At 42.6% G+C, this 21186-nt stretch overlaps 1 protein-coding gene across 8 annotated transcripts in view; it reads left to right on the top strand.

The window, feature by feature from the left end:
• PCBP2 (poly(rC) binding protein 2) overlaps positions 1-7982 on the top strand; it is a 48415-nt gene extending 40433 nt beyond the window's left edge. For 4 of the 8 annotated variants that reach the window (XM_069758753.1, XM_069758755.1, XM_069758756.1 and 1 more), the window contains 2 exons: positions 3381-3550; positions 7559-7982. In XM_069758753.1, the coding sequence (XP_069614854.1) occupies positions 3381-3550; positions 7559-7595 (207 nt within the window). In that variant the 3' untranslated portion in view covers positions 7596-7982. Of the gene's footprint in view, positions 1-3380; positions 3551-5854 lie in introns of all 8 variants that reach the window. The other 4 variants (XM_069758752.1, XM_069758751.1, XM_069758750.1 and 1 more) reach the window with 2 other exon arrangements.
• The last annotated feature ends 13204 nt before the right edge of the window (positions 7983-21186 follow it).

Raw genomic sequence — 21186 nt, 5'->3', positions numbered from 1 at the left:
GGCCAGGGGAAGTGGGACGATAAGAAAAATAAAAATAAAGGATTTATCTTCAATAAAAACCTCAATGACAACAAGAAACCTCCACAATGAAGGTTCTCCCCAGGTGGGAGGGAGATTATCTCTCTTTCTCCCAGCCTGGAAAAAGATCACCTCCAGTCATTGGATCCTAAACATCATAGAATCAGGACTGAGGTTAACATTCAAGAGGTACCCTCGTCCCTCCTTCAAGGTAACATCTACCAGATCCTCAGCAGAAGAACAGTTAACTCTAGAAAACGAGATTGTGGGGTTAGTAAAAAAAGGAGTACTCCTAGAAGTTCCCCCTCAAGAAAGAGGGCAAGGGTACTATTCCCCTCTATTCCTGAGGAAAAAACCAGATGGTTCCTTCAGGACCATTATCAATCTGAAGAATCTAAACAATTACTTAGAGGTTCAAGCATTCAAAATGGAAACGATAAAGTCATCAATCAAAATGCTGTTTCCTCAGTGTTTCATGGTGGTCCTGGACTTGAAGGACGCATATTATCACGTCCCAATACACAAGGATCACCAGAGATTCCTCAGAATGGCAATCCACATCAAGGGAGTCCTAAGACACTTCCAGTTTACAGCTCTTCCATTCGGCCTGGCAATAGCCCCGAGGGTTTTTACAAAGCTGGTCGCGGAGGTAATGGCTCACCTCAGGGAAGAAAACACCCTGATCGTTCCATATCTGGACGATTTCCTGGTGATAGGCTCCTCCCAGCAACATTGCAAGAATCAGCTAGATTTAGTGATTCAATCTCTAAAAAATCTGGGCTGGCTAATAAACCTAGAGAAATCCAAACTGGTGCCTTCTCAGGTTCAGGAGTACCTAGGTCTCACTCTAGACTCCAGAAAAATGGAATGCCGGCTCCCAGAGGGCAAATTACAAAAGATAAAAAGCTTAGCATCAAGAGTACAATCTCTCCCCTCTATAACTCTCCGACAGGGCATGTCACTGTTAGGCTCTATGACCTCTTGCATCCCGGCAGTCCAGTGGGCCCAACTACATTCCAGGGATCTCCAATGGCAGCTACTGTCCGAGCAAATCCGCCTAGGGGAGCATTTAGACGGGCGGTTAACATTGTCTCCTCGCACCAATCTCTCTCTAACTTGGTGGACATTGCGGGAAAATCTTTCCCAGGGAGTTCCATGGGTAATCCCGATATCAAAGGTCCTAACAACGGACGCAAGCCCCTCAGGGTGGGGGGCTCATCTGGGCGACCTTGTAGCTCAGGGCATTTGGTCCCCGTCCCTTGCAAACAATTCCTCCAATATGAAGGAACTCCTGGCAGTAAAATTTGCCCTTCAGGAATTCCTGGGGGTCCTTCAATCTCACCATGTGAGGGTGATGTCAGACAATCAGGTGGTAGTATCGTATATAAACCATCAGGGGGGTACCCGTTCCAAAAGTCTAATGGAAGTGGCCAACTCGATCCTTCAGATAGCCGAAAACAACCTTCTATCCCTGACAAGTCTACACATAAAAGGGATAGACAATTACAAGGCAGACTTCCTCAGTCGTTCCAGCCTAAAACAGGGAGAATGGGAACTAAATCCAGGCATATTTACCCAGATCACTCAGAAATGGGGGGTTCCCAAAATAGATCTCTTCGCGAGTCATTTAAACAAAAAAGTAGCCGCCTTTTGCTCTCTATCTCCCATGGGGAACCCAGTAGCCCTGGATGCTTTCCTGATTTCTTGGGGTCACCATCTGGTCTATGCCTTTCCTCCTCTCATTTTGATTCCAGCAGTGCTGAGGAAGATTCGGGAGGACGGGGCGTTGGTCATATTAATTGCCCCGTTCTGGCCGAAGAGACCTTGGTTCTCATGGATGAGAAAGATGTCGATATCCGACCCTTGGGTATTGCCAGACCTACAGGATCTGTTGTCACAGGGCCCAATCTATCATCCGCGGGTCAAGAACTTACACTTGACAGCCTGGCTCTTGAGAGGAAAATATTAGAAAGCAGAGGGTTCTCTTCAGGGTTAATTTCAACTCTGTTGAAAAGTAGGAAGCCGGTTACAACAAAACAGTACGGCAAAATATGGAAAAAGTTCCTGTCCGTTTCAGGCGCTAAAATAGGGAAAGAAATTCCTATTAATGCCATTTTAGAGTTCTTGCAAAACGGGTTGGAAATGGGGTTAGCCACCAGTACCCTAAAAGTCCATGTGGCAGCATTAGGTGCTCTATTTAATTTTGACTTGGCTTCAAATAGGTGGGTCTCTAGATTCATTAGGGCGGCAGGAAGATCTAGGCCTCTGCCAGTAAAAGTGGTTCCTCAGTGGGACTTACATTTGGTCCTTAAAGCCCTGACTAGTCCTCCATTTGAACCATTACATGAATCTACAATAAAAACGCTATCCCTCAAGACAGCTCTTTTAGTCGCCCTTACTTCTGCCCGTAGGGTCAGCGACTTGCAGGCCCTTTCAGCCAGGCCTCCTCACACACAATTTCTAGAGGATAGGGTTGTTTTAAAAACAGACCCAGCATATCTCCCGAAAGTGGCTTCAAAATTTCACAGGTCTCAAGAGATATCTCTTCCCTCCTTCTGTCCCAATCCTAAAAATAAGGAGGAACAAAATCTACATACACTAGATGTAAGGAGATGTCTCTTACATTACCTAGAAGTCACTAGAGAGAGTAGGGAGGATTCCTCTCTGTGTGTTTCCAGGGTCCCCGGAAGGGGAAAAAAGCATCTAAAGCCACCATAGCAAGATGGATCACGGACGCCATCAGCCTAGCATACTCAGCAAGTGGGATGCCCGTTCCCGGGGAGGTTAAAGCTCACTCAACAAGGGCAGTAGCAACTTCCTGGGCGGAGAAGGCCGGAGCTTCCATAGACCAGATATGTAGAGCTGCTACCTGGTCCTCACCATCCACATTCTATAGGCACTATAGATTGGACCTAATCTCCTCTTCAGACCTTATTTTTGGTAAAAGGGTTCTGGAGGCAGTGGTCCCTCCCTGAATGTACTATCTATGTAATTCTCTCCGTGGTGCCGTCATGGGCGATCAGAGAAAAATATAGTTCTTACCGATAACGGTATTTCTCTGAGCCCATGACGGCACCCGTACATTCCCTCCCTTCACTTATGGGTGCACACATGGAATAGTGCCATAGTCTATTATAATTTAAAGTCACGCGGTATCTTGTTATGCTAAACAGTTAAAATTTTTACAAATGTCTTAGTAGTCTCCCATCATTATCTATGTAAACAACTGATGCAGGAGAGTGGTACCGCCTTTTTATCCGTAGGTTTCCTGTCCTTGGTGGGCGGATCCCCTCTCTCCGTGGTGCCGTCATGGGCTCAGAGAAATACCGTTATCGGTAAGAACTATATTTTTTGTTTTCTAGCTGATCGGCTGTATCATTGGACGTCAGGGAGCGAAAATAAATGAGATCCGCCAGATGTCTGGAGCACAGATCAAGATTGCGAACCCTGTTGAAGGTTCTACTGATCGTCAGGTTACAATTACTGGATCAACAGCCAGCATTAGTTTGGCCCAATACCTTATCAATGTCAGGTAAGACATCTTGTCTAGACTTTTTTTTTTTTTATATTTTTAGTACTGCAGGGGGTATTTAAACTCTGTCCCTTAGATGTAATTGTTCATTTTTAGATAAACAAAAAATGTAAAATAGATGACCAACATATCTAAATGAGATCAGTACAAAGTCTTTTCTTACTGAGATTTTTCTTTTTTTATTTTCTTTTTTTTATTTTTTTTTATTAAATTGCTCTTTCCACCAGCAAACTAACACAGAAGCGGTCTGCTCCCTGATCTTTACAAGCATCCGCATGTGACACTGATGGCCTATGGGTGGCCTCTGGTCACACACTGTACTGTTCACATCACTAATCAGCAAGGGAGGTCATTATGCTGGTATTATAAAACATACGGACATGGTCTTAAGGGACCACTGGGGCTTCTGTGCTGGATTGTTAAATGTTTAAAGAGTAACGGTCTCATAACCAAAATCTTTTCATTGTCCACTCGTATAAAGAGTCTTCAGTGAATGCAGACTGTCTCATTCCTAGAAAGGAGTTAAGGGGTTGTCCAGGACTTGGACCAAAAAAACATAAAAGGTAGTTTCGAAGAGGCAGCTACCTGCCTGTTCTACTCTACATTGAGCTGCCTCTCACCTGCTCCTGCTGGCGATTCAGCTGCTCCAAGTCAACAGAACAGCTCTTCCAGGCTCAACCACAGGGAGCGACTGCTGACACCAGGCTTATTGCTGCATAACTGTGGGAAGCAGGCTGTCTAAGCCAGCGGTTAATCAGTGTGATGTTGGCAGCTGTGCTCAGTCAGCAGTGTGGAAGCAAAGCTGCTGCTGTCGACATGACCATCAGTGGGAGCTGCTGAATCGCCAGCAGGAGCAGTCTGACTGCTGAGACAGCAGAGATCAGTGCTGGGCACAATAGGGAGGTTAATGACCACTACCTGCTTGTTAGTTGGTAGGCCAATGGTAACAAAATTAAAAATTAAATGGTCCTGGATAACCTCTTTAAAATCCAAAGTTCTATGGAGAGCTGTAGGTATCATTTCTGGAGAACCTGCAGCAAAGTCTCTGCCTCCCTCTTTTAAAAGCACCAACTCCTGTTTCAGTAATGTGAACATCTGTCTCCACTGAATACAGATTTTTACCAATGAATTGAGTTAAAGATCAATCCAGGAGGAGAAAGTAGCTTTCTGTTACAAATTCCTCTTTTAAAGGGAAGCAATAGTTCAAAAATGACTTATTAATTTTAGTCCGGTTTTTGTTACATGCATTTTTGCAAGTCTGAATCAAATCACAATCTTAGTTATAATCTTGCTACTTTCACACTACCCACTTTTAAACTATTTTTATTCTCTTCCTGTGTTTTGAGTGTTTATTCCTCAAAGGCAGGATTACAATGATTCTTCTATTCCCCATAGATGATATCACAACTGACAATATGGTGTCAGAATCTGACAAGTGGCTATGTGCTTTTTACTTCCTGAAACAAAAGGGAGTCTAAAGAATGTCCCAGTGGCCAGTGTGAAAATTGCAAGTCTTCAATTTTTTTTTTTTTGTTTAAATATAGATTGTACGATGTTAAATGCATTTTAAAACTATATTTTAGTACAGAAATTAGTTTTTCTGATGAGGGTTTTCCTCTAAGGTTTGTTTGCAAAGCAGCAAGTTTCAAAAACTGGTGAAGTCTGTAGTAAATTGGCAGCATCTCTGCAGTGGCATCACCAGTTATGTCCATGGTAGTCATACTCATAAATTCGGTCCATGTGGGACCTCTTGTAGCTCTCGGTTTACATGAGCTTGTTGCCTTGATCATTTTGTCTGATTCTTGGTGAATTGGCGTCATTGAGATGAATAATGCTAATCCACGAAGAGCTGTAGACTGACTCTGCTTTGTACATGGACCCCACAGGATAAACCATCATCAAAACTCCTGATCTACACAGTATTGAAGAGTACAAAACCTTACGGTAACTTTGGACATAACTTGTACATGGTTACTAGTGTGGGGCCTATGGGGGTAATGATGCAGGAGACTGGGATTGGTCTCCTCTTCCATCTGTCATCTATTTCTCTCACATAGGCCCTGCTCTAGACTGACCAGTATCCACTATGCCCGGAGTGTTCCTTCAATTGAAAATAAAATGTAGTTGGCCTGCTTTTATGCACTGAGCTAGCAATAACTTTAAGTTGCTTAGTATCTGGGTTTCACTATAGTGTTTAGCTTGCTCTCAGCCTCCATTGTTATCCTCCTGTACTCCTCCGTTTGTTCCTGTTCTCCCACCCACCCGTTTAGTTTTGTTCCCTTTTTCTTTTTTCCTCTGTTTCAGTCTAGAAACTGCTAAACCCTCCTCCTCCCAGAGCGTCACGACCCCTGACCTTCTCAGCATCTCTCAACCCTCCACCCCTTCCTCTTCCAATGCTGCCCCCTCTCTGGTGAACGCTTCCACGGCCGGGGGCGGCGAACCCTCCTCAGCCTCCACATCCTCTTCCTCCTCCTCGGAAACACCTTCCAGCCTCCCTAATCCCTCGACTGCCCCTTGTGTCTCCAATCTGCTTGACATGAAACCTGTCCCGCTCCTGGCTCTAAATGTCGTGTCCACAGCCTCTACCTCCTGTGCTGCTCCTGCCTCTGCCGCCCAGCAATACTCTAAAGTGAAATCGGACAAGCAGCGCTTCTCTCCATACTGAGTAGCCTGTGGTTGGAGTTGTCCTAGAAACTGAACTTCTCTAAGTAACATTGATTGCATTGACTGTCTAGTAAACCTGCTGTAAATGCACATAATGCTAAAAACTGAGTTGTCAAAATGGTTAGTGGGCAAGATTGCAGCTCTCATTGATAATTTGATAGGTAGATTCCTGCCTCTTTGTGCATCATTCGGCTTAGTGTTAGCTATTATTCTATGGCTTTGATCAGCATTCACTGTATTTCAATAAAGCGGCCAATGGTTTGAGAAACCCTAGTATGAGTTATTTCTGAGCTGTCCATATTGTACGCTACACAGATTTTCTTAAATGGCCTTCAATGTTGTGCTTTTTTTTTTTTTTTTTTTTTTGCAAAAGGTAAGCAAATGTGCTTGGAAATGAGGTATTATCCAAGCATGCTAGGGCGTTATCAAAGTATCTTGGGCATGCTTGAATAATGTATTGGAGTTTCTGCTGAAGCATGATTTGCGGCTGTAAGACAGCTGCAGAAACTCTTAACATATTACTCAAACGCCCAAGATATTTGGATAACACATTATCTGAGCACGTTCACTCATCACGAACTATAAACATAAGAATTGATTCCTATTTATATTCATGGCAAGATAACAATGCTTTTGGCTTGAAAACTTGCTGTCCTTTAAAATGCAGAAACTCCTACTAGTCTGAACACCTGTAGATAAAATGGTGTCCTAGAGACTAATTCTCTGCGAATTGGGGTTTTACAATTATCTACACATAAGGCAATGACTTGTCTAACCTGGAATACTAAAAAATGTGGAAAAATGTTTGCTGCAAGTCCAGCTGGTGGAGAATTGAGAATTGAACACCTGGAGCCACAACCAGGAGGTACAGCAAGTCTGGACCCCCAACCAATCTGTTACTTAAGGGGGGGCCCCTTGCATTTGGCAGTGCATGTACCTATTAATATAGTTTCTCTAAAGTGAGTCTGAGCTACAAGAGAAGACGCTGCTACGAAGGTAAAATGTTAGGTGGACCTAAGACTTAAACTGCAATCTGGTTATTGATGCCAAAAATTTGTCAGTCCTAGCAGATTACAATATTTTTTTTTTCTTGTGTGGCCAAAATTGCTTTGTAGTCCAAGCATCAAACTGATGGCCCATTCACAGGATGCTTGGCCACACTACAAGACCTTACCATAGCACAGCTTACAATGGCTGAAGTCTTGATATAGTTGTGTACTGTGCATTCAGAGCAGATGCATCTGGTAGCTGGTTGGATGTATATGTGCATCTGGTAGCTGGTTGGATGTATATGGGTAATGTGTCCTATTGGTTTTACATTAAATCTTTTGTTTTTCTGTTTAGGCTTTCTTCAGAAGCCGGTGGCATGGGAAGCAGTTAAACATCTTCCAACATCTCTTCCTCTGTTTAGCTCATGTCAGTTTGCATAGCTCTGCAAAGTTTGTAATTTTTTTTTTTTTTTTTGTTTTTCCATCTTTATTTCTCCAGGTTTTAACTAGTTTGCAAATTTTCAGTTTCATCGTGCTTTTCCTCATCCACTCGTCAACTTTTTTTTTTAAATGAAGTGACCGCATTTTAACAAATTGTTTTTCCTTTTCCCGCTGTTAAAACCTGCTGATACAGATTTTAGTTTCATAAGTTTGTCCTGCTACCTATATATATTTTTTTTAATTTAAGTCACAATGTAAAGAGTGGGGTATTAAAGGCATTTCAATTAGTTCTGTAACGTCAGGAATTTTTCATAAAACAAAATAAAGATGGACTGAAATCTTGTGTCATTACTCTTCTACACAGCCCCCACAAAGCAGCGTGACTAATGTAAAAGACTTTGTTAAAGGGATAAATGAGAAGTTATCTACCCTCTGACTCCTGCAAAACCTGTTTTTGTAAAACTAAGCACAATCATCTTCGTTAAAAGAAAGACATTGCTGACAACTTCCCTGTAGTTTATTTTTAAATTTTGCGTGAACCTTGCTTATGTAACAAAGACACATCATTGGTTTTTCCTTGTTTTGGGTAATACGGTCATCTCAACCTTCAGCATAGATTTTGGAAGTGCTCCTGAAAACTACTATATAAAAGTAATTATGACAAGTGTATTGCCCTGTACCGATTGCACCTCTCTCCTGGCAGTCCAAGCCCCGGTGCTTTATTAGGTGAGGTTCAATTCGCTTTCTTGTGCCTTCAGTGTAAATAGTTTATCAGCCTTTTGCAGTTTATGCGAAACGCCAAACGATCAAACAATTTGTCATCTTCAAATTTTAACTTTTGAAATGCACATTTCCTCTTGTTTCTAACCCCCCACTCAATAACTAGAATAAATTCAAACTTTTGTTAGACAGGTTTTAACCCCTCCACAATATACCATACATGTATGGCCCACGTTGGCTCCCCCCCTTTGATGTGGGTTCTGGCGCTGAGCTCACATCATTTCAGGCACATGTCAGCGGATGATATGTTACCCTAACAGCCGCAGGTGGAATCTCAATCCACCCACAGCTGTTAATGTTAAATACCGCTTTTAAGAGATTGACAGCAGTATTTAACATGTTATCGTGCCGGAGGAGTGTAACTAATCCTGCCCATTGGTGCCATGTCATGACAGTGGGTTGATAATTATTGCACCATTAATTCCATGGTGCTGTACATGAGAAAAGGGGTTACATACAGGGTTATGGATAACGTTTACAGTAAACAAATTTACAATGAGACTGGTGCAGAGGGGAGAGACTTACATTCTACGAGATAATGGGGAGGAGACAGAAGGTCAGGAGCGGCAGCTCTGGCCGTTGGTGACATGGCAGAATAGTTATTGTAGGCTGTAGGCTTTCCTGAAGAGATGGGTTTTCAGGTTCCGTCTGAAGGATCCGAGGGTAGTGGATAATCGGATGTGTTGAGGCGTGGAGTTCCAGAGCATGGGGGATATGCTGGAGAAATCTTGGAGGCGGTTGTGTGAGGAATGAATAAGTGTGGAGGAGAGTAGGTCTTGAGTGCTAGGATGGAAAGGTTGTGGGAAGTAAAGAGCTCGTGGAGCTTGTTGCAGACGGAGCGGGCATAATGCCCCAGAGAGGAAGCTGGGTGGTGGGGGTCAGTGGCACAGATTTTAAGTGTGAGGGGTTGTGGTTGATTCTCATAGTGTGAGAAGGATAGGGGTGAGGATTAGAGGGATGTGGGGGGGATGTCAGGGTTGGGGGGGATATGTCGCCAGCAGTGGGAATGAGAAGAGAAAGGGAAAGCAGGTGGGTGAAGGAAAGTGGTTGGCTTATATTATATTTTGGTAGGTGAGGTCTGAAGTTAAAGAGCAGGTCTGCGGATGAAGCGAGGTGGGAGAGGGGGAGGTGGATGTTTGGTTCAGGGGTTTGGGGTTAGCGAAGGAGAGTGAGGATTAGTGGAGCAAAAACAGTGAGGGCAAATGTGAGCATGGTTAAAAGAGCAGGGAAAGAAAAGAGGCAAGTGAAATTAGAAGAAAGGGATTAGTCTTACCGTCTGGCCAATTTCTGAGGATGCACTTAAAAAGATGTCACTTTAAATGATGTCTTCTGACTGAAGTCAGATCTGACCAGCTCTATTCAACTTATATCATACAAGTATCCAAGAAATGAAGCCAGGTGACAGCCCTGCTGTGTAGCATAGGGGATCGGATGATCGCAGCTTCTCGTCTCCCATGGAGGATATTAAAGCAGGTAGAAGTTTATAAATATTTTTAAAAGTTTGAAATACCTCCCCTTGCCTTGCATCATTCAAAATAAAACCATTAAAAATACATATTTGGTATTGCCACAGTTAGAATCACCCGATCTATCAAAATATAAAAAAAATATTCCGATAAACTGAAGAAAGTCAATGATAGAATTGTGTGTTTTGGTAGCCACAACGTTGCATTGAAATGCAATAACAGGCAATCAAAATATCGGGTCTAGAGAAAAATAGTCTCAAAATCTTCTATCTCGACATAAGTCCTCACCCAGCCCCAGATCAGAATCATAATAGGTCAGTTTTAGCATTTTGTGGAATATATATATATATATATATATATATATATATATATATATATATATATATACACACTTATATTCGTGCAATTGCACTTGTGTTGCAATTTCACTGCACTTTCATTTTTTTTTTTTTTTTTTTTTTTTATCCCGGTTTTCCAGTACACTGTTGTAAAACAAATGATATTGTTCCAAAGTACAACTTATCCTGCAAAACAAAGCAAGCCCTTGCATGCCCATATTGATGGGAAAATAAAGTTGTGGCTCTGGGGAGAAGGGAGCAAAAACAAATGCAAAAAAGCCTAGGGATGAAGGGATTAAAGATAATTTGTCAGCACAACTTTGTAATGTAAAGACAGGGCTGTAATAGTGCTGTATCAATGATGAAATTGATACCTTTGAAGAAAGCTGCTTACCGTAATTTGATCACGATTTTGAAATTTTCTGCTAGTTGGATTCTGCATTGGGTCTTCTGTCTGTAATTCCCCGACCTGTCGTCTGCCTTAGGTCTGTGAATGACAGATCACTGCTGAGCTCTGAGGACTGTACATGGGGTCCTTCCTGTAATTGATCGGCCCCTTTCAGTCTGTCAATGGCCAATCTGGCCCTTGTGCACCAAATTCTAATTAAGCAAAACACTTTTATGGCTATGTGCACACCTTCCTTTTTTTCGGCGGTTTTACGCTGCAAAAAATGCTTAAATGCTTACATTAAGCATTTCATGAATTTAATGCATTCTGCACATTTTCCACTAAATTATTGTATTGGGAACCTCCGGAAAAAAACACGCTGTAAAAAAACGCAAAAAAATACACATGCTGATTACCTGCGAAAGTAGTCTGGATTTTTTAAGTGAAATTCTGCAAACTTTCCTGAATGTGGGCACACAGCCTCAGCATGTCTTGACGTTGCAGAAATGCTGCGGAATTCGCATACGGTTTCCCGCAAACACAAGCGTTATGCAAGCGTTTTTAGCTTGCTGAATACTTGTTTTTTCCAAGCGATTTGAAGCATCGCTTGGAAAAGTGAATGACTGGTCACACTTGTCAAGCATAGTGCTTGACAAGTGACCAACTTTTTACTTTTAATGCTGCATCAATTGTAAAAGAATGAAAAAAAAAAAAAAGGTTCTTCTCGCCTTCCGACGGCCCCTGATCTTCTCAGCAGTGCTCCCGGTGGCTTCCATCTCCAGGGATGCTTTGAGCGAAGGACCTTTGTGACGTCATGGTCGCGTGACCGTGTCTTCATCCCATAGCAAATACCTTCTGGTGGTTTGTGTACACACTGATACTCAAGGCTTTGTAAATGATGCCTAATTTCACTTGTAATATGGAATTAATCACTACCTTTCTTCTAATCATATCTTTTAGGCAGTGCCTTGAAGATGCCTTCACTAGTATCTTCATACAGGTGCTACTCCCAGGATTAGTGTGGGATGGCATAATATACAGTAGCCAAACACATCTAGTTTTTAATGTAAGTAAACTGATAGCTCGGTGTTGCACTGATTTGGTTGTGGAACTAGTGGTACGGTCACTTTTCAACACAACACATGGCTGCATGTTGGTGCAGCAGCCTGTGTGGCCTAAATTGCATGTGGTGCCCATAATTGCTGCTGAATCTGTTTTGACTTTTTTTTTTTTTCCTTTTCACAATTTGCATATCAGTAACGGGTCTATCCATGTTGTGCTTGCCACAGCTAGATGGGTTGAACTTATGACTTTTTTTTCTTTTCAACCTTTCTTCACCGATTATACACGTTGTCACTAATTCTACAACTTTTCCTTCTTGATGTTGCAATTTCAATGTTTACTGAATAAACAGAAAAGTGGTTTTACATTAGAAATTAATAAGGAGTTTTTCAAGTGTACGTATGTACTAATCAAACGTGTTAATCTCTAGAAACGTGATAAAAAGCTCCCATTAAAATCAAGATCTTAGAGAGGAACCAGGTAAGGGTCTCCGTTACTAAGTCATTGGCATTTAGCGTAACTTCTTACTTGTATGTCTGAGAAACTTCCTGAATGTTAAGGCCAGGTTCACATTGCGTTAATAGCAGCTCATTCAACACATGCGTTAACGGGCTGCTGTTAACGCAAGTGCCGATGTCATATCGCTAGCGCAGATAGAGCAAGCAGATGCTCTATCTGCGCTAGTGGTGATGGACCCGGAAATGCTGCAGCCTGCGTCCCAGGATCCGTCAGTCAATGACGGCACATCGCTAGCGATGTGCCCGAAATAGAGCTAAATGGCAGCGTTAACGGAGTGCGTTATGCCGCGGTGTAACGCAGTCCGTCTAACGGACTGCTAAAACGCAATCTGAGCCTAGCCTAACACACAGCAGTTAAAATGCTGATGCTTCATCTGGGCACAGTTTGCACATCGCAGTACAATCTGTGTGCATGCTGCGTAAGGCCTCATTCAGACATGAGTTTCACAAACGTGTTGTATAGTTTTCAGTGGGAAGTTGCCTATTATAGCTGATGGGGCTGTTCATGTTGGGCTTGGCGAACCATGTGTCCTTACAAGAATCATGGAGAAGTGTCATGTATTTTATTGGCATCACAAAGGAGTACCAATACAAGTTTATGGGTCGAATCACAGTAAATCTGTGTAGTCAGTGTGCTGTTCATGATTCATATTGCAAAGGATAGAAGTTTTGATATATTCAATTCACCTCTGAAAGTTAAAGTGATGTGGAATATGTTGGCACGATAGAAATAAATTGCTATACTAGTCATCAATATGTGACATTCAGAGGTGACACTGACCAGTCATTGATACTCGTGACTTTTTTGGTGTCCGTGAAGAACTAATGTCTGAATGAGGTCTAACGTGGCTGCACAATAAGCATGTAAACTGCCCTGCGGTGCTGATTTTTCAATCTGCGACATCTGAATAAGTAAACTACAGATTTTCACTTTCACGCCGGGAAAGGTCAGAGAGGCCCAGCGACTGCACACTGCAGTACTTTGCTCCTCAACAGGGCAGACAAAGTACGCCTGCGCCGCAGCGAGAAGACAAGAAGAGGATGACATCAATTTTAAGTAGTTTTGCTTTAATTAGAATCGCCTGAAACACGTGATAATTAGTTTTCAAGATTGATTTCAGTGATCCATTGAGCCCTGAGACACTACCTTCCATGAGTTTATTTGAAAAACAAAACAATGAAATCTTTGACACTTAAATCCAGTTTACATAATAATTTGGAACACGGTGTATAGTTTTCAGTTAATGATATGCTCGTGTTCCAGAGCGGCCTGAGGCAGGGCTTTACTGTTTTACATAATGCATAGAATTTTGTTGATATTGTTGATGATTCATATAGTATTGTTGGCTTGCCGATAGACGTTACTGCGCAAGCACCAACGCCATTTTGTCGAAGGAAAAAAATTTGCTGAAGCAAAATGATGGCGGCGCTTGCGTAGTAACATCTATTGATAAGAGAGAGATGCTACTGCACAAGTGCTGCTACCGGTGTCCTCTTAATGGATGTAATTTTTTTTTCTAAACCTCACAATAGCCAACAATATTATCAACACTATTATATGCCTTATGTAATGGCGTATGCCCTTTAAAAAACAGCAGAGCAAGACATAATTCCAAACAACAAAAACTCCACACTATGGTGCCTATTAGGCTCCCGTCACACTAGCAGTATTTGGTCAGTATTTTACATCAGTATTTGTAAGCCAAAACCAGGAGTGGAACAATTAGAGGAAAAGTATAATAGAAACATATGCACCACTTCTGTATTTATCACCCACTCCTGGTTTTGGCTTACAGATACTGATGTAAAATACTGACCAAATACTGCCAGTGTGACGGCAGCCTTACACAGCAGCACGAGTTCCTGTGATCCCACACCATACAGGTAAACCACTTTCCATCATTTATATACTGTACTCTCCTTTAGTGAGTTTCCAGCATACTTTTTTGGAAGTGCATTGAACAGCAAGGTGGATTGCTGTTGAGGAGAAACAGAAAAAAAAAAAATTCTTTAAATCTTTAGCTTAGCAAGTGTGTGACTTGTGATTCAGTGACATTGGATTCAGGCAGTTTCCAAGGGAGGAATTACTGAATTGCTGTCTGTGTTTTAGGCTATGTTCACACTTCGCGGATTTGACCGCTGCGGATTCGCAGCGGATTTGACCGCTGCGGATCCGCAGCAGTTTCCCAGGAGTTTACATTACAATGTAAACCTATGGGAAACAAAAAACGCTGTGCACATGCTGCAGAAAAATCAGCGCGGAAACGCTGCGGATTACATTCCGCAGCATGTCACTTTTCTGCGGATTTTCACCTGCTCCAATAGAAAACTGCAGATGAAAATCCGCAGTAAAAAACGCGATAAATCCGCAGTAAAAACCGCAACGGGTTTTCACTGCGGATTTAGGAATTCTGCTGCAGAAAAATCCGCAGTGGAATCTGCAAAGTGTGAACATAGCCTTATTGATACTTTGCATTTATTTTTTATTTTAACGTTTGGTACAATCCCCATTAGGAAATGTTCCCCTATTAATGCCATCCAGTGCACATCTTGCCACATGTATGCGGTCCTTGAGCAGCCGGTCGAGGGTGCATACTGCTGTGCGAGATGTGAGCACGTTGTGCATTTGGAAACCCAGATTCTGAATCTAAAAGTGCATCTGGCAACACTGACATCCATTGACAATATGGAAAGGAGTCTTCTGCTCACTGAGCAGACGCTCAATGGGATAGATGGGGGGTGATGGTAGGATGGAGCTGCAGGACAGTGGAGTAGCAAGCTGGGTGACTGTTAGAAGGCCGGGTAGAGGGAAGAGTGCCAGGGAGGCTAGTCCTGATCTGGCACACCCCAATGAGTTTGCGAAGTTGGCAGATGAGGGGGGTGCCAGTACAAGGGATAGCACTGCTGCAGCCAGGCAAGTCCTCTGAAAGCCGGTGGAGTGACTGTTCCAGTAAGGAGGGAAATAAGAGAGCAGGGCAGACCAGACAGGTGCTGGTAGTGGGGGACTCAATTATTAGGGGAACAGATAGGGCAATCTGTCACAAAGACAGGGATCGTCGAACGGTGTGCTGCCTACCTGGCGCTCGAGTCTGACACATCGCTGATTGGGTGGACAGATTAATGGGAGGGGCTGGTGAGGACCCAGCGGTCATGGTGCACATTGTCATTTGTGCCAAAGTTAGAGGTAGGTGGAAGGTCCTTAAAAGCGATTTCAGGGAATTAGGCTGCAAGCTGAAAGCAAGGACCTCCAATGTGGTATTTTCCGAAATACTGCCTGTGCCACGCCAGAGAGGCAACGGGAGATTAGGGAGGTTAATAAGTGGCTCAAGAATTGGTGTAGGAAGGAGGGGTTTGGGTTCCTGCAGAACTGGGCCGACTTCTCAGTTGGCTACAGGCTCTACGCTAGGGACGGGCTGCACCTCAATGGGGAAGATGCAGCTGTGCTGGGGGAGAAAATGGCTAGAAGGTTGGAGGAGTGTTTAAACTAGGGATCGGGGGGGAGGGTATTCATTTTATAGGAGGGGAAGATAGTGCAGATAGAGACCTGGGCACAAATAAGGAAGTTGGGGGTGGCGGTGGCATGGTGGGTGGGGTTAGATCAATTAATAATTTTAGGAAGAGTAGAGGTACAGAGAGGAACATCAAGTGCATGTATACTAATGCCAGAAGCCTCACCAACAAAATGGACGAATTAGAATTAATGGTGTTGGAGCATAATTTTGACATGGTGGGGATATCTGAAATTACTGATAGGGGTTTGTTATAAATCTCCAAAAATAATGGAAGCAATGGAGAATATCCTCGTAAAGCAAATAGATGAAGCTGCGACTCAAGGAGAAGTCATTATTATGGGGGACTTCCCCAATCTATTTCAGGGTAGTTGAACGGAAATCTGCAGTTCCAGCAAAGGTAATCGGTTTTTGACAACTATGAGAGACAATTACCTTTCACAACTGGTTCAGGACCTAACAAGAAGGGGGGCACTGCTAGACCTAATATTAACCAACAGGCCAGACCGCATATCAAATATAAGGGTTGGGGGTCACTTGGGGAATAGTGATCACAAAATAATAAGTTTTCATGTATCCTTTAATAAGATGTGTAGTAGAGGGGTTACAAGGACACTAAGCTTCAGGAGGGCAAATTTCCAACAGATGAGAGATGATCTTAGGATATCATCCCAGTTAATTGCCCTGAGACATAAAAATACACAAAGAAAATGGGAGACGTTTATTAGCATCCTGCCCGTGTAGGACCTGTGCACAGTATATATACCATATGGTATAAACGTACTAGAAATAGGAGGAAACCAATATGGCTAAATAGAGCTGTAAGGGGTGCAATAAGTGGCAAAAAAGAAAGCATTTAGAGAATGAAAGGAAGTAGGTAGTTAAATAAAGTAGGCATTAAATAAATACAGGAAATTAAATTCTGTAAAAAGCAAATCAAGGCAGCTAAGATAGATACAGAGAGACTCATTGCCAGGGAGAGTAAAAATAATCCCAAAATATTCTTTAACTACGTAAATAGTAAGAAACTAAAAAATGATAGTGTTGGCCCCCTTAAAAATAGTCTGGGTGAAATGGAGGATGAGGAAAAAGCCAATATGCTAAATGACTTTTTTTTCATCAGTATTTGCAAAAGAAAATCCCATGGCAGACAAAATGACTAGTGATAAAAATTCCCCATTAAATGTCACCTGCTTAACCCAGCAGGAAGTACGTCGGCGTCTAAAAATCACTAAAATTGACAAATCTCCGGGCCTGGATGGGATACACCCCCGAGTACTGCAGGAATTAATGGTATATCAATGACTGTACTTATTTTTAATCTTTAAAGACTCCATAATAACAGGGTCTGTATCACAGGACTGGCGCATAGCAAATGTGGTGCCAATATTCAAAAAGGGAACAAGAACTGAATTCGGAAATTATAGGCCAGTAAGCTTAACCTCTACTGTGGGTAAAATCCTGGAGGGCATTCTAAGGGATGCTATACTGGAGTATCTGAAGAGGAATAACCTCATGACCCAGTATCAGCACGGGTTTACTAGGGACCGTTCCTGTCTGACTAATTTGATCAATTTCTATTAAGAGGTAAGTTCCTGACTGGACCAAGGGAACGTAGTGTACGGTATATGGACTTTTCAAAAGCTTTTGATACGGTGCCACACAAAAGGTTGATGCATAAAATTAGAATAATGGGGATAGGGGAAAATGTGTAAGTGGGTTAAGAGCTGGCTCAGGGATAGGAACCAATGGTTGTTATTAAAGGGAACCTGTCACCCCGTTTTTTCAGTACGAGATAAGAATACTGTTAAATAGGGCCTGAGCTGTGCGTTACTATAGTGTATTTTGTGTACCCTGATTCCCCACCTATGTTGCCGAAATAACTTACCAAAGTCACCGTTTTCGCCTGTCAAATCAGGCTGGTCAGGTCAGATGGGCGTGGCGACCTCGCTGTTTCTTCCCCCAGATCTTGCATATCTTTCCGTTGGTGGCGTAGTAACGCACAGCTCAGGCCCTATTTAACAGTATTCTTAGCTTGTACTGAAAAAACGGGGTGAAAGGTTCCCTTTAATGGAGCACACTTGGACTGGGTCTCGGTTAGCAGTGGGGTACCATAGGGGTCAGTATTGGGCCCTCTTCTTTTTAACATTTATTAATGATCTTGTAGGGGGCATACAGGGTGGAATTTCAATATTTGCAAATGACACTAAACTGCAGGGTAATCAATACAGAGGAGGACAATTTTATATTACAGGATGATTTATGTAATCTAGAAGCTTGGGCTGATAAATGGCAAATGAGCTTTAATGGGGATAAATGTAAGTTCATGCACTTGGGTAGAAGTAATAAGATGTATAATTATGTGCTTAATTCTAAAACTCTGGGCAAAACCGTCAATGAAAAAGACCTGGGTGGATGACAAACTCATATTCAGTGGCCAGTGTCAGGCAGCTGCTACAAAGGCAAATAAAATAATGGGATGCATTAAAAGAGGCATAGATGCTCATGAGAAGAACATAATTTTACCTCTATACAAGTCACTTGTTCAACCACACTTAGAATACTGTGCACAGTTCTGGTCTCCGGTGTATAAGAAAGACATAGTTGAACTAGAGCGGGTGCAGAGAAGAGCGACCAAGGTTATTAGAGGACTGGGGGGTCTGCAATACCAAGATAGGTTATTACACTTGGGGCTATTTAGTTTGGAAAAACGAAGACTAAGGGGTGATCTTATTTTAATGTATAAATATATGAGGGGACAGTACAAAGACCTTTCTGATGATCTTTTTAATCATAGACCTAAGACAGGGACAAGGGGGCATCCTCTACGTCTGGAGGAAAGAAGGTTTAGGCATAATAACAGATGCGGGTTCTTTACTGTAAGAGCAGTGAGACTATGGAACTCTCTGCCGTATGATGTTGTAATGAGTGATTCATTACTTAAATTTAAGAGGGGACTGGATGCCTTTCTGGAAAAGTATAATGTTACAGGGTATATATGCTAGACTCCTTGTTAGGCCGGCGTCACACTGGCGTTTTAAACGGCCGAGTGCAATGCGATAAAAAATCGCATTGCACTCAGACCAATGTTAAGCTATGGGGCAGATCCCACCAGCCGACTTTGTCGGCCGTTTTCCTCGGTCCCAGACAATCGCAGCATTCTGCGATCGTCTCGGACCGAGGAAAACTCTCAGCTCACTCGCTCCCATATAAGCCTCCTCCGCAGCTGTGCTCCGATCCTCCCTGTGCGCTGTGCGAGAGAATCAGAGTACAGACGCATGACACTCTGCTCCTGCTCTGCTGCGAGCAGGAGCCGAGTGTCATTAGCATATCGCATCCGATGATCTCGCATCGGATGCAATATGCCAGTGTGACGTCGGCCTTAGGGTGTTGATCAAGGGAACAAGTCTGATTGCCGTATGTGGAGTCAGGAAGGAATTTTTTTCCCCAGTGCGTAGCTTACTCTTTGCCACATGGGTTTTTTTTTTGCCTTACTCTGGATCAACATGTTAAAGCATGTTAGGTTAGGCTATGAGTTGAACTAGAAGGACTTAGTAACATAGTTGTTAAGGTTGAAGGAAGACTGTTAGGCCGGTTTCACACGTTAGTGGCTCCGGTATGTGAGGTGACCGTTTCATCACGTACCGGAGACACTGACTCCCGTAGACACATTAAAATCAATGTGTCTCTGCACATGTCTCCGTGTTTTTCAAACGGACACACGGTCCGTGAAAACATGCTGACATGTCAGTGTTTGTGGGAGCGCACGTATCATATGGATCCATTAAAGTCAATGGGTCCGTGTAAACACGTACCGCACACGGATGCTGTCCGTGTGCCGTCTGGGTACCACACACACCGTGCAGGAGACAGCGCTAGAGTTAAGTGCTGTTCCCTGCTTTGGGTGCTGAATCCAGAATTCATTCCTTCTTCCCAGCAGCGTTCGCTGGAGAGAAGGAATGAAAAATCAGGGTTTTTTTTTTTGTGTGTTTAAAATAAAGTTCCTGGTCAGCTCCTGCCTACCTCCCCCTGTGCGCCCGCCCGCTGGCATTAAAATACTGACCCAGCTCCCTCGACGCTTCCTCTCAGCGTCGCTGCTTGTCCTGTATGAGCGGTCACGTGGTGCCGCACATTACAGTGATGAATATGCGGCTCCACCTCCCATAGATTTTTTTTTTTTTTTTTTTAAGCAAAGTTTGGAGTCTAAGTAGTGAAAAAAAATTCCAAACATGTCTAGGTTCTTGTTTTATCTATGCGCTCGTAACGGCCTGGAGAATCATAGTGGCAGGTCAGTTTTAGCATTTAGTGATCGTAGTAAAAAAAGCCAAACAAAAAACTAGTGTGGGATTGCACTTTTTTGCAATTCCACCGAACTTGAAATTTTTTTTACCGTTTTCTAGTACACGACATGGTAAAACCAATGGTGTCATTCAAAAGTACAACTCGTCCTGCTAAAAATATTGAAAGAAAAGCAAAAAAAGTTATGGCTCTGGGAAGGAGGGAAGCTAAAAACGAAAACGCAAAACAGAAAAAAAAGCTCCAGGGGTTAAGGCATTAAGGGCATATACTATTGCCACTATATATGAAGCCTCATGTTTTTGGTTTCTCTTTTTTAGTATAATATCCTCAGGGAATACTCTTTACCAACTATAGGAATGCATCTGAACTTGAACAGCAGTCCTTCCTTCTGTTGTCACCTGTGCTATACAGCTATTATTCGTTTGTCTCATTATACTTTTGTCTTATGTATAGATTATGTGATGGATCTTTTGTGATATATTTGCAACCTCTTATCTATTTTCCATATTGATGTTCTTTATATGCAGATTTATCCTGAGGAAGGCCATAAATAGGTCGAAATGTTGAAAATAAGTTTATCTGGGGGGCGTGGCTTGAGCCAATGTAGGAGGCAAGAGTTCCGAGCTCCTGAATAAAACATCAACAAGCGACTCCTAAATATACAAGAGGATGATATTTTATTAATAACCAGTGTTTTGACCCACTCCTGAATACGGCTGGTCATATTGGACGCAAGTATAAGACTTGAATAAAATTTCTTGAATTAATTTGCCTCAGCTGAGGTAAACCGTGGCTTTACAAAGGCTGGCGACAGGATATTTACCGCTTATTTATCTGAACAAAAACTTATATACTGGACTCTGTCATTTTCTCTACTATTAGCTAGTATTTACAACGGGTCACAAAGAATATTTAAGCTCTAAAACCTGGCTATTAACAGGACCACAAGAGCGGGGTTACAGCATTTGAGGAAAAATAGTCCTGATTTTTGTGTCTCTCTATCTACATATTGACATAACAATTTGGAGGCAAGTGCAGGTTTTTTCATTTGCGGAGGTCACATGGCCCGACGCATTTTGCATTATAATAGCCAAATTAAATAAGTGCACAATGCTGTTTTTGAAAGTTACCTCAGGTGGGAAGCGGGTGCGTTGATACCAGTGACGGAGCTTGTAAAGAGGT

The sequence above is a fragment of the Ranitomeya imitator genome, chromosome 3 (genome assembly GCF_032444005.1).
Source record: "Ranitomeya imitator isolate aRanImi1 chromosome 3, aRanImi1.pri, whole genome shotgun sequence".
Classification (NCBI taxonomy): Eukaryota; Metazoa; Chordata; class Amphibia; order Anura; family Dendrobatidae; genus Ranitomeya; species Ranitomeya imitator.
This window is presented reverse-complemented; position numbering and strand designations above follow the sequence as displayed.